Here is a 15,390-nt window from a genome sequence, read left to right as displayed (position 1 = left end):
GTTTAAATGTTGAGCGCTTAATGTCCCTAACTCCCTAACCAGCCTAGTGTGTCACACTCACAAATGATTCACAATGCATTTCTTTGTAGGCTATAGTCTTGAAAATAATTTAAATAATATAGCCTAAATATTTAATTGTAGTTCCTTCTTAGGCTCCCTGTCTGGCTCCTGACCTATTTAGTATTTATATGCTGTTTAATATGACATTGTAGCCTATTTCTTACATTCACCTTTTTGTTTAATATAATCGTTTTTAATCAAATCATATGGTTTGGTTTCAATATTTCACAACCAAATGGTAGGTCCAGGTAGTCACAAAAAGGAATGGCTTTTGGTTAAATTGTGATTTTAATGAACGGAACAGCCGTTTTTTTTCCTGTGAGTCAGGAGCGGATTTTAGCGGCGCGGTTGAAAGGGACGTGGAGCGTTGGATCACCACTCCATAAGCGGGATTTCTGACCGCTCAACTCTGCTCACATACTCAGCCTCCAACTGGTAATTACTAGTTAAATCTGCCATGAATCCTTGTTACAGGGGGTATAGAAGCTTGTTGTGTGCAACAGGAAGTGGCAATTTGAATACAAGCTTCACAAAACTGTTTTATTGTTAAAATATTTCTAGCCGGTCTCACTATGGGGTTGAAGTGTTTTTCTCAACCCACTCAGTTTTCCGCACAAAACACCAGACAAAAATGGCCAAAAGGAGTAGAACTAGCTCACCCGCTTTTACAATATGATGTGGCTATTAGATGTTCAATGTTTCTTTAGGTTATTAAAACTTTATTTTTTTTATGACAAGTTTCACCATATTAAAGTTAAGTTCACCTCTCAGGGTTAATTGACCTAAACATTTGGGACAGATAACTAATACAATGACTGTCAAAGCAACAAACTAAGGCTTTACAATAGCTAAGTTTCCATCCAATAGAGTCAGTTAGAGAGAGTCAGTAGCTAGGTTTCCATCCAATAGGGTCAGTTAGAGAGTCAGTAGCTAGGTTTCCATCCAATAGGGTCAGTTAGAGAGTCAGTAGCTAGGTTTCCATCCAATAGGGTCAGTTACAGAGTCAGTAGCTAGGTTTCCATCCAATAGGGTCAGTTAGAGAGTCAGTAGCTAGGTTTCCATCCAATAGGGTCAGTTAGAGAGTCAGTAGCTAGGTTTCCATCCAATAGGGTCAGTTAGAGAGTCAGTAGCTAGGTTTCCATCCAATAGAGTCAGTTAGAGAGAGTCAGTAGCTAGGTTTCCATCCAATAGAGTCAGTTAGAGAGAGTCAGTAGCTAGGTTTCCATCCAATAGAGTCAGTTAGAGAGTCAGTAGCTAGGTTTCCATCCAATAGGGTCAGTTAGAGAGTCAGTAGCTAGGTTTCCATCCAATAGGGTCAGTTAGAGAGTCAGTAGCTAGGTTTCCATCCAATAGGGTCAGTTAGAGAGTCAGTAGCTAGGTTTCCATCCAATAGGGTCAGTTAGAGATTCAGTAGCTAGGTTTCCATCCAATAGGGTCAGTTAGAGAGTCAGTAGCTAGGTTTCCATCCAATAGAGTCAGTTAGAGAGAGTCAGTAGCTAGGTTTCCATCCAATAGAGTCAGTTAGAGAGAGTCAGTAGCTAGGTTTCCATCCAATAGAGTCAGTTAGAGAGTCAGTAGCTAGGTTTCCATCCAATAGGGTCAGTTAGAGAGTCAGTAGCTAGGTTTCCATCCAATAGGGTCAGTTAGAGAGTCAGTAGCTAGGTTTCCATCCAATAGGGTCAGTTAGAGAGTCAGTAGCTAGGTTTCCATCCAATAGAGTCAGTTAGAGAGTCAGTAGCTAGGTTTCCATCCAATAGGGTCAGTTAGAGAGTCAGTAGCTAGGTTTCCATCCAAATGGTGACAGAATTTCATGCAAATATTCTACACTACACAAAAGCGCATTTTCCCGCAACTGACTTGTTGCAGATACAAATCCGTGTGTGATGACGTAGGGCACACAATATTTACTTTTTCACTTAAGTTTTCATGTACCAAATAAAAGTGTAATGTTCAATGTGTTTTCATCACATTTTCAACTCTATCAACAGATGTCACAAAAACTGTTACGTTAAATAGCAAATGGGCCTACTCTGGTCTTGGCACGTGTTCTAGCCAACAGCTCGCAGATACAGTGCGGGTAGTCTAGTCTACATGATGAGATTGCCGTTTTGACAAATAAAAACAATCAAGCATTGAACATCATGTCACCAGAAAAAGACACTCGACACTTATTGTAAAGGAGCATCAAGCACATACATACCATGCACTTTCTTCACCCTGTGAATTTCATCATAATTTGTTTTATCTAAAGGCGTTTCCACAACAATTTCTCGCATAATACATTTTACCGACACAAAAGTTTCCCACCATTTCAAATGAAGAAATGTTCTTAACAGCTGTCATGATAATTTTCTTTTATATATACGATATGACCTTACTTGCATAAAAACTGGATGGAAACGTGGTTACTGATGGTGAAAACTTAGGAAACATTTTGGGGTTAAGTGTGTTAAAATCTTCCTAGAAGACACAAATGGAGCATGGAGGGACATGTCAAAATGCACACTTTTTACATTGATTGTTTTACTCAATATTGGTTCAGAATTTCTATTTAAAATAGCAATAGGACGCAAAAAAGGGACAACATTTTTGTGGAATGGCCCAGGTCTCTAATAGCAGGCAATATGTCTACATCAATCAAAAATGGTCCTCTTGACATTTCCAGATCCAATTATGTGGATATCATTATTGATGAGACAAAAATAAAACGTGAAAATGTCTGTCGGTCCTGTGTGAGAGGAAATCAATGATGATTGCTCACTGGTTTAAAAAAAAAAAAAAAAGCACAGCTCTGTCTGTAAATGTAATTTTAATTTCCCTAAGAAGCAATCAAAAGACAAGTGTGTGCTCCTTTCAACACTACTCACTGAGTAATTTGAAAGCTTTTAAAAGCTTTGTTCCCCAGTCAATAAGCAGTGTCTTCTGCTTAAATATGTTTTGGTAATGGTTTGTCATGCTGGGACTTTTTCATGCTGGGTCTCATTTGTACAAAGCTAATTGAAAAACGGAAGCTTCAGTTGTCTGTCTGGATGAACTCCTCTTCTGTACTTTGAGACGTCCAAACATCTGCTTTTCCCCAGCCTGTTCCTTTCAAATGGTGTTGCTATAATGAATAACTGTTTAAATCTCCAGGGGGGCAGCTCCCGCTCAGCCCAGTCCAGCTCTTCTCTGTCCTGGCACCCCAATGGTGGAACAAGCTTCTCCCTAACGTCAGGACAGCGGAGTCCCTACCCATCTTCTGAAAACGTCTCAAACCCTACCTCTTCAGAGTATCTATCTTAAATCCCACGGCATGTGGTTGTCTCAACTAGCCATTTTAAGATTAATGCATTCATTTTAAGTCGCTCTGGATAAGAGCACCTGCTAAATTACTAAAATTATTCAGGTAATATTTTTATGTTATACTTTTACAAATATGACAATGAAAAACATAGTATACAAATCATACTGTATAACTAAGAATCACTGTAAATGTTGTACTGTACCTGTGCTGAGCAGCAGTAGGACTTTCATACACAGGTACTCGTCATAGGACACCTGCAGCCTCACAAACTCAGTGGAAATCTTCAGCATCTGCTCACACTGGTCGGTCATGTAGGGCAACTTCATCCTCTCACTGACACACACACACACACACAAACACACACACGATAATCAACACCTGTTTCCATCTGCAATCGACATAGTGTAATGAATGTTCCGCCTATGATACAGCTGGAGAAACAGAGCGTTGACACTCTGGGCTGTGAAATCAGCCCTTATTGAATGGACAGTATGTCCTTTCTCTTCACTTTGTCCAGGATATATATACAATACCAGTCAAAGGTTTGGACACACCTACTCATTCAAGGGTTTTTATTTATTTTTTACTATTTTCTACATTGTAGAATAATAGTGAAGACAATAGTGAACTATGAAATAACCCATTTGGAATCATGTAGTAACCAAAAAAACGTATTATTTGTGATTCTTCAAAGAAGCCACCATTTGCCAAAAGTGTGCAATGCTGTCATCAAGGCATTCTTTCAACCAGCTTCACCTGGAATGCTTTAACAGTCTTGAAGAAGTTCCCACATATGCTGAGCACTTGTTGGCTGCTTTCCCTTCACTCTGCGGTCCAATTCATCCCAAACCATCTCATTTGGGTTGTGATTGTAGAGGCCAGGTCATCTGATGCAGCACTCCATCACTCTCCTTATTGGCCAAATAGCCCTTACACAGCCTGGAGGGAGGTGTGTTGGGTCATTGTCCTGTTGAAAAACAAATTATAGTCCCACTAAGCGCAAACCAGATGGGATGGCGTATCGCTGTAGAATTCTGTGGTAGCCATGCTGGTTAAGTTTGGCTTGAATTCTAAATAAATCAGTGACAGTTTCACCAGCAGAGCACCCCCACACCATCACACCTCCTCCATGCTTCACGGAGGGAACCACACATGAGGAAATCATCCGTTCACCTACTCTGCGTCTCACACGGCAATTGGAACCAAGACACAGCAATTGGAACCAAAAATCTCAATTTGGACTCATCAGACAAAAGGACAGATTTCCACTGGTCTAATGTCCATTCCTCTTGTTTCTTGGCCCAAGTAAGTATCTTCTTCTTATTGGTGTCCTTTAGTATAGGTTTCTTTGCAGCAATTCGACAATAAAGGCCTGATTCACACAGTCTCCCCTGAACAGTTGATGTTGAGATGTGTCTGTTACTTGAACCCTGTGAAGCATTTATTTGGGCTGCAGCAGAGGTAACTCTGGGTCTTCCTTTCCTGTGGCGGTCCATTCTTGAAATTTTCCGGATTGACTGACCTTCATGTCTTAAAGTAATGGACTGTCGTTTCTCTTTTCTTATTTGAGCTGTTCTTGCTATAATATTTTTTATTGTATTTTTATTTCACCTTTATTTAACCAGGTAGGCAAGTTGAGAACAAGTTCTCATTTACAACTGCGACCTGGCCAAGATAAAGCAAAGCAGTGTGACACATATAACCACAGAGTTACACATAGAGTAAACAAATATACAGTGAATAAAACAGTAGAAAAATAAGTCTATATACAATGTGAGGAAATGTGGTAAGATAAGGGAGGTAAAGGTAATAAATAGGTCATGGTGCAAAGTAAATAGCAATTAAAACATTGGAATGGTAGATTTGACAGTAGATGAGTGTGCAAAGTAGAAATACTAGGGTGCAAAGGAGCAAAAATAAATAATAAATACAGTAGGGGAAGAGGTAGTTTGGGCTATTTATAGATGGCCTACGTACAGGTGCAGTGATCTGTGAGCTGCTCTGACAGCTGGTGCTTAAAGCTAGTGAGGGAGATAAGTGTTTCCAGTTTCAGAGATTTTTGTAGTTCGTTCCAGTCAATGGCAGCAGAGAACTGGAAGGAGAGGCGGCCAAATGAGGAATTGGCTTTGGGGGTGACCAGTGAGATATACCTGCTGGAACGCGTGCTACGGGTGGGTGCTGCTATGGTGACCAGCGAGCAGAGATAAGGCGGGACTTTACCTAGCAGGGTCTTGTAGATGACCTGGAGCCAGTGGGTTTGGCGAAGAGTATGAAGCGAGGGCCAGCCAACGAGAGTGTACAGGTAGCAGTGGTGGGTAGTATATGGGGCTTTGGTGACAAAAACGGATGGCACTGTAATAGACTGCATCCAATTAGTTGAGTAGGGTGTTGGAGGCTATTTTGTAAATGACATCGCCGAAGTCGAGGATCGGTAAGATGGTCAGTTTTACGAGGGTATGTTTGGCAGCATGGATGACGTATGCTTTGTTGCGAAATAGGAAGCCAAATCTAGATTTAACTTTGGATTGGAGATGTTTTATGTGAGTCTGTAAGGAGAGTTTACAGTCTAACCAGACACCTAGGTATTTGTGTAGTTGTCCACATATTCTAAGTCAGGACCGTCCAAAGTAGTGATGCTGGACGGGCGGGCAGGTGCAGGCAGCGATCGTTTGAAGAGCATGCATTTAGTTTTACTTGTATTTAAGAGCAGTTGGAGGCCACGGAAGGAGAGCTGTATGGCATTGAAACTCGTCTGGAGGGTTGTTAACAGTATCCAAAGAAGGGCCAGAAGTATACAGAATGGTGTCGTCTGCGTAGAGGTGGATCAGAGACTCACCAGCAGCAAGAGCAACATCATTGATGTATACAGAGAAGAGAGTTGGCCCAAGAATTGAATCCTGTGGCACCCCCATAGAGACTGCCAGAGGCCCGGACAACAGGCCCTCAGATTTGACACACTGAAATCTATCAGAGAAGTAGCTGGTGAACCAGGCGAGGCAATCATTTGAGAAACCAAGGCTGTTGAGTCTGCCAATGAGTATGTGGTGATTGACAGAGTCGAAAGCCTTGGCCAGGTCAATGAATAGGGCTGCACAGTATTGGCGGTTAAGATATCGTTTAGGACCTTGAGCGTGGCTGAGGTGCACCCATGACCAGCTCTGAAACCAGATTGCAGAGCGGAGAAGGTACGGTGGGATTCGAAATGGTCGGTGATCTGTTTGTTAACTTGGCTTTTGAAGACCTTAGAAAGGCAGGGTAGGATAGATATAGGTCTGTAGCAGTTTGGGTCAAGAGTGTCCCCGCTTTGAAGAGGGGGATGACCGCAGCTGCTTTCCAATCTTTGGGAATCTCAGACGACATGAAAGAGGTTGAACAGGCTAGTAATAGGGGTTGCAACAATTTCGGCAGATAGTTTTAGAAAGAAAGGGTCCAGATTGTCTAGCCCAGCTGATTTGTAGGGGTCCAGATTTTGCAGCTCTTTCAGAACATCAGCTGACTGGATGCAGTTATAGTAGATTTATCGGTGGTGACAGAGTTTCCTATCCTCAGTGCAGTAGGCAGCTGGGAGGAGGTGCTCTTATTCTCCATGGACTTTACAAGGTCACAGAACTTTTTTGAGTTTGTGTTGCAGGAAGCAAATTTCTGCTTGAAAAAGCTAGCCTTGGCTTTTTCTAATATGAACTTGGTATTTTACCAAATATCCCTATCTTCTGTATACCACCCCCACCTTGTCACAACAGAACTGATTGGCTCAAACGCATAAAAAGGATAGAAATTACACAAACAAGGCACATTTGTTAATTGAAATGCATTCCAGGTGACTACCTCATGAAGCTGATTGAATGTCAAGAGTGTGCAAAGCTGTCATCCAGGCAAAGGGTGGCTACTTTGAAGAATCCCAAATTTAAAATATATATTTTTCCTTGTTTAACACTTTTGGGTTACTACATGATTCCATGTGTGTTATTTCATAGTTTTGATGTCTTCACTATTATTCTACAATGTAGAATATAGTAAAAATAAAGAAAAAAACCTGGAATGAGTAGGTCCAAACTTTTGACTGGTACTGTATGTATACACTGTATATATATGCATCGGTTTCATTCAGGCAATCCATATCATAAAGAGGGTTTAACTAGTGATTCATAGAAACCCACCTACCACCCAGGCTGACCTTTCATCTCCAGAGCCCCTAGTCAGCTACAGCCCTCCTAGGTGTATTCCTGACCCCTCTCCATCTCTGACTCTCTGAACTTACTCATTAATAACCAGGTCAGGGGCGAAGCACAACATCCCCCCGTTACACTGCTGGTAGGAGCGCCAGCCCAAGCCGAACGACATGAGGAACAGCCAGGAGCACTGCAGCAGGGTCATCTGGTCATCCAGATGAAGGTTCCGGAACCCTGTACAAAACAGACAACCCACAGAGCATTAGTCAGGATTGCAGTGTTGTTAGTGCTATTATTTTGAGTGAGCTATAATGCTGATAAAATTATACACTCGGTTTATTAGGTACACCCATGAGGTACCGGATCAAACTGCCTCCAGAACAGCCTGAATTAGTTGGGCATGGAAACGTGGCTCAATTGGTATAAAGGGACCTAACGTATGCCAGGAAAACAGGCAGGATGGGGCCATGGACTTATGCTGCTTACACAAACTCCTGACTGCCAACAGCATGACAACAGGATCCAGGATTCGTCAGACCAGACAGTGTTTTTCTACTCCTCAATTGTCTATTGGAGGTGCTTCTTCTTGTTTGTAGCTGATAGAAATGGAACCCAGGGTGATCGTCTGCTGAAATAGCCCAGCCGTGACAACGACCAACGAGTTATGTGTTCTGAGATGGCGTTCTGCACACCTCAGTTGTACGGAGCCATTATTTGCCTGTTTGTGGACTGCCTGTTAGCTTACACAATTCTTACCATTCTCCTTCGACCTCTCATCAACAAGTTGTTTCCGCCCACAGGTCTTCCGCTAACTGGATGTTTTTTCTTTGTCACATTATTCTTGGTAAAACCATAGACACTAGGCCACCCGGGTGGCGCAGTGGTTAAGGGCGCTGTACTGCAGTGCCAGCTGTGCCATCGGAGTCCCTTGGTTCGCGCCCAGGCTCTGTCGTAACCGGCCGCGACCGGGAGGTCCGTGGCGTAATAGTAAAGACATCAAAACTATGAAATAACACATATGGAATCATGTAGTAACCTAAAAAAGTTAAATATATTTGAGATTCTTCAAAGTAGCCACCTATTGCCTTGAGGACAGCTTTGCATGAGGTAGTCACCTGGAATGCATTTCAATTAACAGGTTAAAAGTTTCCTTCTTAATGCGTTTGAGCCAATCAGTAGTGTTGTGACAAGGTAGGGGTGGTATACAGAAGATAGGGCTATTTGGTAAAAGACCAAGTCCATATTACGGCAAGAATAGCTCAAATAAGCATCATCACTTTAAGACATGAAGGTCAGTCAATACAGAACATTTCAAGAACTAAGTGCAGTCACAAAAAGCAGACACAGACACTGTTCAGAGGAGACTGCGTGAATTAGGCCTTCATGGGACTATCATTTGTTTTTCAACAGGACAATGGCCCAACACACCACCAGGCTGTGTAAGGGCTATCTGACCAATAAGGAGAGTGATGGACTGCTGCATCAGATGACCTGGCCTCCACAATCACCCGACCTCAACCCAATTGAGATGGTTTGGGATGAGTTGGACCGCAGAGTGAAGGAAAAGCAGCCAACAAGTGCTCAGCATATCTGGGAACTCTGTTGGAAAAGCATTCCAGGTGAAGCTGGTTGAGAGAATGCCAAGAGTGTGCAAAGCTGTCAAGGCAAAGGGTGGCTACTTTGAAGAATCTCAAATCTAAAATATATTTAGATTTGTTTAACACTTTTTTTTTGGTTACTACATGATTCCATATGTGTTTTTTCCTAGTATTGATGTCTTCACTATTATTCTACAATGTAGAAAATATCAATAAAAACCCTTGAATGAGTAGGTGTCCAAACTTTTGATGGTACTGTATGTTTTTTGCATTGGGGGAGTCTCAATCCACCAGCATCTGCCGATGTCACAGTGACAGGGCTAGAGCGGTGTTTGTCAGACCATGAGACATCCCAAAAATCTGTACCGTCAGAACGGTTTGGCCCACAAACTATTAAGACCAATCTATGGAAAGATGACTCTCACAAACACGATGGTGTTCTCCGTCTTGGGACTCGTCTGAAGTCGGTACAGCCGATCTGCCAACTTCTGTCTATAACGTCCGAACAGTTTGGTCTACACACTAATCTCTGTGGAAAGGTGAGACCCACGAACACGTACATGTTGGTTGTTTTGCTCAAGGACGCCCACAGGCCTCACAAGACTCGTCTGAAAGTCCCCCGGTACCAGTTTATTTATTTTTTATAGAAGTACTGAACAAAAATAAACACAACATGCAACAATTTCAACGATTGTACTGAGTTACAGTCCATATAAGGAAATCAGATTAGGCCCTAATTTAATGGGGAGCCAAGCCCAGCCAATCAGAATGAGTTGTCACCCACAAAATGTCTTTATTACAGACAGATACTCCTCAGTTTTATCAGCTGTCTGGGTAGCTGATCTCAGAAGGATCGCACAGGTGAAGATCCCACACGTGGAGGTCCTATGCCGGCGTGGTTAGACGTGGTCTGCGTCCGGTTGGACGTTCTGTGAGGCCGGTAGGACATACTGTTAAATTCTTTAAAATGCGTTGGAGGCGGCTAATGGTAGAGAAATGAACATTAAATGATCTGACAACAGCTCTAGTGGACATGCCAATTGCACACTCCCTCAAAACTTGACATCGTTGGCATTGTGTTGTGTGACAAAACTTATTGTCCCCAGCACATTGCAATGATCATGCTGTTTAATCAGCTTCTTGATATGCCACACCTGTTAGGTGGATGGATTATCTTGGCAAAGGAGAAATGCTCACTAACAGGGATGCACAAATGTGTGTACAGAATTTGAGAGAAATAAGCTTTTTGTGTGTATTGAACATTTCTGGGACCTTTTATTGCAGCTAATGAAACATTGGACCAACACTTTACATGTTGCGTTGATATTTTTGTGCAGTACATATTATATATATATATATATGGAGACTGTTTAGTATAAAAAAATAAGGGGTTAAATACATATAAAAAAATAAATAAAATAGTTTCCTGATCTTTCTTATATCTCTCAGATATAGAACAGGCACTTTAGAACGAAGTTCCTTTAGATTGTTTTGGGCACTATCCGTTGTTCCATGTAGTGAATCTGTATTTCAAGTGGTCTTAAAATTAAAAATCAAATTGAAAAATGATCCTTGGTATGACCTTTTTTAAAACAATTCCATATAGCTTAGTAGAACCCCTCCCAGCTTAGTCAGGGCTTAGACTGTTATGGGTTAAGTCAATGTTAAAAGTGACCTTTAATTGCAGTTCAATCATCTCTCATTGTTGAGACTTCAAAAGTGTTGAAGGTCCTTTCAGATCATATTTGATTAACAATGCAGTGGTTATGTAAGATTTCTCCACAAGTTATTTCATTCCAGGCCAGTTGGCCGCTGGAAGAGACCAAGGCACAAAGTAAATATTTGGGGCGATTATCAAACCATGCTCCTTCGTTCTCATGATTAGAGGCTGGGGGTCAACTCAATTCCATTCCACAATCAATAAAATGGAAATTCATGAGATGAATACAAAAATATCCTCATTAATTTGCAAGCCACTGGATTTACATTTAGGCCTAGCTCATTTCCTGAATTAACTCGAGTTGAAATGGAATGGACCAAGCCTAGCCCATAATAACTGCTAGTCATATTTGTGCTAAAATGTCCCCGTGTTAATGGAGGTGTACCGGGTGTTCTCACCTGGTAGGGACTTGGCCCATTTGACGGCTGAGACAACCTGCTGTCCGCCCAGCCTGTTGAGGGTGGTCATGAGGCGGGTGGAGGTGTCGGGAATGGTGCTGTCGTAGCCAGAGTAAATGGCCTCCGGCTCAATGGCTTTGAGCAGGGATAGCATGGTGGGTACCAGCTGGGGCATGGACTTGGGGATCAAGGCGCAGGCCCTCTCGTCAGGTGGGGGAGGGTTCGGCTCCATCGTCGTCTGCTGACCTTTTAATCGGATCAGCTTCTTGTTTTTCCTCGCTGCAAAGAGGGAGACAGAGAATAAAAGAGAGCTGATCAGTAATTCTCCTCCCTGTTAGCTATCGTATCTCACTCAGCCCAGGTGGTGATAGTGCATAGACCACACAGACACCTTGCCTTGTCTTTTCATAACAAAAACATGCAGCCTATAGGATGCCTTATCCGGTTACCTTGGCTACAGTTTACTCCTAACATAAAGGTCGGTCATCCACATTGTGTTACGCCTGAAAAGGTTTTAATAATCGAAAGAGTTAAAAAGAGCAACGTAACACGAGAAAAATACAAAATGTGAAAACCTGTTCTATCAATTTTGTTATAATATGTGGCGCTTGGCAACGGATGAGAGGGTCACCATCAAAAAACCATCTCAGTCTTTTCTATCCTTTTTTTTTTCCCTCCATACACGTTTCTATGGCAACTAAGAGCCGTTCTGGTACAACCCAAGGTTTTGGTTGTCTGCTTATGCACCCGTATCCATCAAGGTTTTTTCCCCCTCTCTGACTCACAAATAAATCAACAATTTAATACCCTGCAGCACTGTGAGAATGAACATGTATATAAATAGCATGAAGTGGATTATCGTCATGTCCATTTCCGCAGAGTGCTGCCTCTTTCTTAATGGCATATTTTCGTTCTCACTCGACCATTTAGGCCATATTTCCCTTAACACAAATGTCCACAATTAAACACAGCTGATGTGAACCTTGTATCCATCTTTCTATGGCTCAGGGACATGGGAACAACTGGCTCTGACTGAATGACTGTTGTTGATCACTGGCTCTGACCCTTGTTAAACACTGGGCCAAGAGAGGAACCACTGGGTTAGCTTATGTCAACAATAACTGCTGGAATTAAGGCCCACTACTGGCTTAAGTGAATCCAAGAGTTAATCCTACTCTTAATCACAATCGCTATAGGGGACAAAAACATAAAGCCCTACCTTTCAGAGACAACATGCTGTCTACCTTTGCCAGATGACTATGTCTGCCAAAAGACTGAAATAGTGTATACTACCAGTCCACTGATATGAGAACAATATGAATTTGTGTTGGTGCCACTCTTACCTTCCAGATTCATCCCTGCTTGGAGACACTTGCGGAAGCGGCACGCCGGGCAGTTCTTCCTGCGGATCTTGTCTATGATGCAGTCGTTCCTCCCAGCACACAGATAGTTGTGTTGTCCTGGGGATGAAGGTACATGGTAATTAAAACGACACATTTCACTGCACCTATCCGGTGTGTGACAATAAAACATTTTTGTTTTTCTCATTTTTACTAGCAAGAGAGTCTAAGCCAAGCACTGCGGGTTGCCGTTCATGACCTAACCTAAAGGTGAATTAAGGTGACAGCTCATTCACTTTTGAGGTTTACACCCCTCCACGGACGGGTAAAATAGTAGCCTAAGCTTTTTAAAAACAGAGATAAAGAGATTGTCCCTATGCTGTGGGTGTAATGCTGTTGATAGTGTGGCCTAGTTTTGAAGATGAGTGGGAAAAAAATATTGTTTGTATGACAGAGCCTGGAGAATGCCAACTGAACAAAAAAATTTCACCCAGATCAACGCATCGTCTATGGTAGACAGAGGCCATGCTCATGACTAACTAGTTTAATATAAGCAACAAGTAGGCCTACCCAACTGTACTCACATCATCGTTCCCATACAAAAACAACATAGTACATCTACAGATAACATGTTTTACACCAACTATAAATAATGAGATCAAATGCCACACTTTCTACTGATGTGATAGCTTTTTTTGTTTGATCTACAGTCAGGGCATTTAAGTACAAGTTAGTTAAATAGGTTAATATATTACTGTTTTACAGTACCACAACAAATGATTAACCACAGAGAAACACAGCCAAAGCACTGCAGAACAATATCCACCTGGAACCTGCATCATCAAATCCCAGCTAACTGTAATGCAGTGGGGTAGTCATGGCAGCAGCAGCTACTGCAAAGAGCAGAGCAAACAACCATCCATAAACTAAACTAAACAGTGCCAGCTGAATCCCCAGAAGCATCTGCTCTCTAATCCCATTGTCATACAGTAGGCTTTTGAGGAGGACTTGGCTGGTGGTAGGTGCTAGGCTAGCCCTGGTTGGCAGGCTTCCTCCAGCCCTGCTGAGAAAACATGGTCAGGCTATAGGGATACAGTGGGAGATGGGAGTGGGGGAAGGGAACGGGGACTCTTTGGTTGGAGGGTGACATCACCAGCCATCCAAACATGACTAGGGTGTCATGTGACATGTTGACAGGTAATGGTGATTTGTGTGTCATAACCGACCGCTGCGCGGCTTGCTCCTCCAGCTCTGCCTCTAACATTCGTCTCAAATAGCACCTTACTGTATAGCACACTATAAAGAGAGGAATAGGTTGCCATTTGAGTCAGACAAAGACACAGTAGGCTAGAAAGGTACACAAGACGCCCTACATCTTACCGCGCGTGGTGGTATCGGCAGATAAGTACACTTCAAACATCTGCTATCTGAGCAGCTAACTGATCGCTGCAGCTGCAGCTGTACATAGTCTATCGGTAAATAGCCCACCCATTTTTACCTACCTCATCCCCATACTGTTTGTATTTATTTACTTTTCTGCTCTTTTGCACACCAATATCTCTACCTGTACATGACCATCTGATCATTTATCACTCCAGTGTTAATCTGCAAAATTGTAATTATTCGCCTACCTCCTCATGCCTTTTGCACACAATGTATATAGACTCTCCTTTTTTTCTACTGTGTTATTGACTTGTTAATTGTTTACTCCATGTGTAACTCTGTGCTGTCTGTTCACACTGCTATGCTTTATCTTGGCCAGGTCGCAGTTGCAAATGAGAACTTGTTCTCAACTAGCCTACCTGGTTAAATAAAGGTGAAATAAAAATAAAATAAAAAACATGCTACTTGTATCATCCCTTCACAGGCCTTTACCTTGAGCCTATTATGCTGCGAATCCCAGTGGCATCTTTATACACAATAACATGCTATGCTGAACCTTTCTTATATTTGTTGGTATGATTGATATACCAACAAACATTGTGTTGTCACAAATATACAAAATGAGTGCATTTCCATTCTAGTGTTCTATCATCACAGGTCAATAAAGAGGTTCACTAGTGTTAATTTAAACTGCACGGTTAGTTATTCTGAAAAATGGGCATCTGTTATAATATTTTGGATTATAACAAGTTAAAAATAACCTAGGGGAAACAAATCATTAGAATCAGTGCTGTTACAGTATGACATTATTGGATTTTGTGCATAAATACATCTCTTAAAGGCCCAATGTAGTCGTTTTTTTTAAAATCTCAAAATCAAATAATTTCTTGGTAACAATTAAGTACCTCAGTATGATTTTTGACCATTTTGATTGAAAACAAAGAAACAAAAATTGCTTCTTAGCAAGAGCAATTTCTCAAGCAAGAATTTAGCTAGGACTGTTTGGGAGTGGTCTGAGCGGGGAAAACTGAAGACGAGTTATTGTCAGAGAGGTTTGGAACTCTTTCTTATTTACCGCCTGGTGATGTCATCAGGCAGGCCAAAACTCCATCCCAACAAAACAGGTTGAAATTTCAGGCAGTCTTTTCAAACAGCTCTTACACTAACAGGACATTATCATTTTCACAACTTCAAAGAATTTATTCCAAAATCACGTTGACTGCTCTGGGCCTTTAACTCTATTAGCGAAGTGATGATAGAGCCACATTCCAAGCAGGAATTAAAAACAGAATTTAAGACCCAAATACATTATGAATCATTAAATCACAAACACATGCATTGAGAAGGGTACACGAGAGACTGTATGGTCAATCTTGCATATCAGGTCAGATTTCCAGTACAGTGATTGAGGGACATGGATAAAGCAGAAGTGTTATTAA

At 41.8% G+C, this 15,390-nt stretch overlaps 1 protein-coding gene across 8 annotated transcripts in view; it reads right to left on the bottom strand.

Moving 5' to 3' along the window:
• Window positions 1-15,390, bottom strand: part of LOC100136786 (nuclear receptor subfamily 3, group C, member 1 (glucocorticoid receptor)) — a 115,481-nt gene that overhangs the window by 17,470 nt on the left and 82,621 nt on the right. For all 8 annotated transcript variants that reach the window (XM_021617182.3, XM_021617180.3, XM_090185844.1 and 5 more), the window contains 4 exon segments: window positions 12,572-12,688; window positions 11,229-11,507; window positions 7,602-7,746; window positions 3,546-3,676 (listed from right to left, as the gene is read on the bottom strand). In XM_021617182.3, coding sequence (XP_021472857.2) covers window positions 3,546-3,676; window positions 7,602-7,746; window positions 11,229-11,507; window positions 12,572-12,688 — 672 coding nt within the window.

The sequence above is a fragment of the Oncorhynchus mykiss genome, chromosome 10 (assembly GCF_057628025.1).
Source record: "Oncorhynchus mykiss isolate SJ-2025 chromosome 10, ASM5762802v1, whole genome shotgun sequence".
In the NCBI taxonomy this organism is placed as follows: domain Eukaryota; kingdom Metazoa; phylum Chordata; class Actinopteri; order Salmoniformes; family Salmonidae; genus Oncorhynchus; species Oncorhynchus mykiss.
Note: the sequence above shows the minus strand (reverse complement) of the source record. Positions and strands in the feature narration are given on the sequence as shown.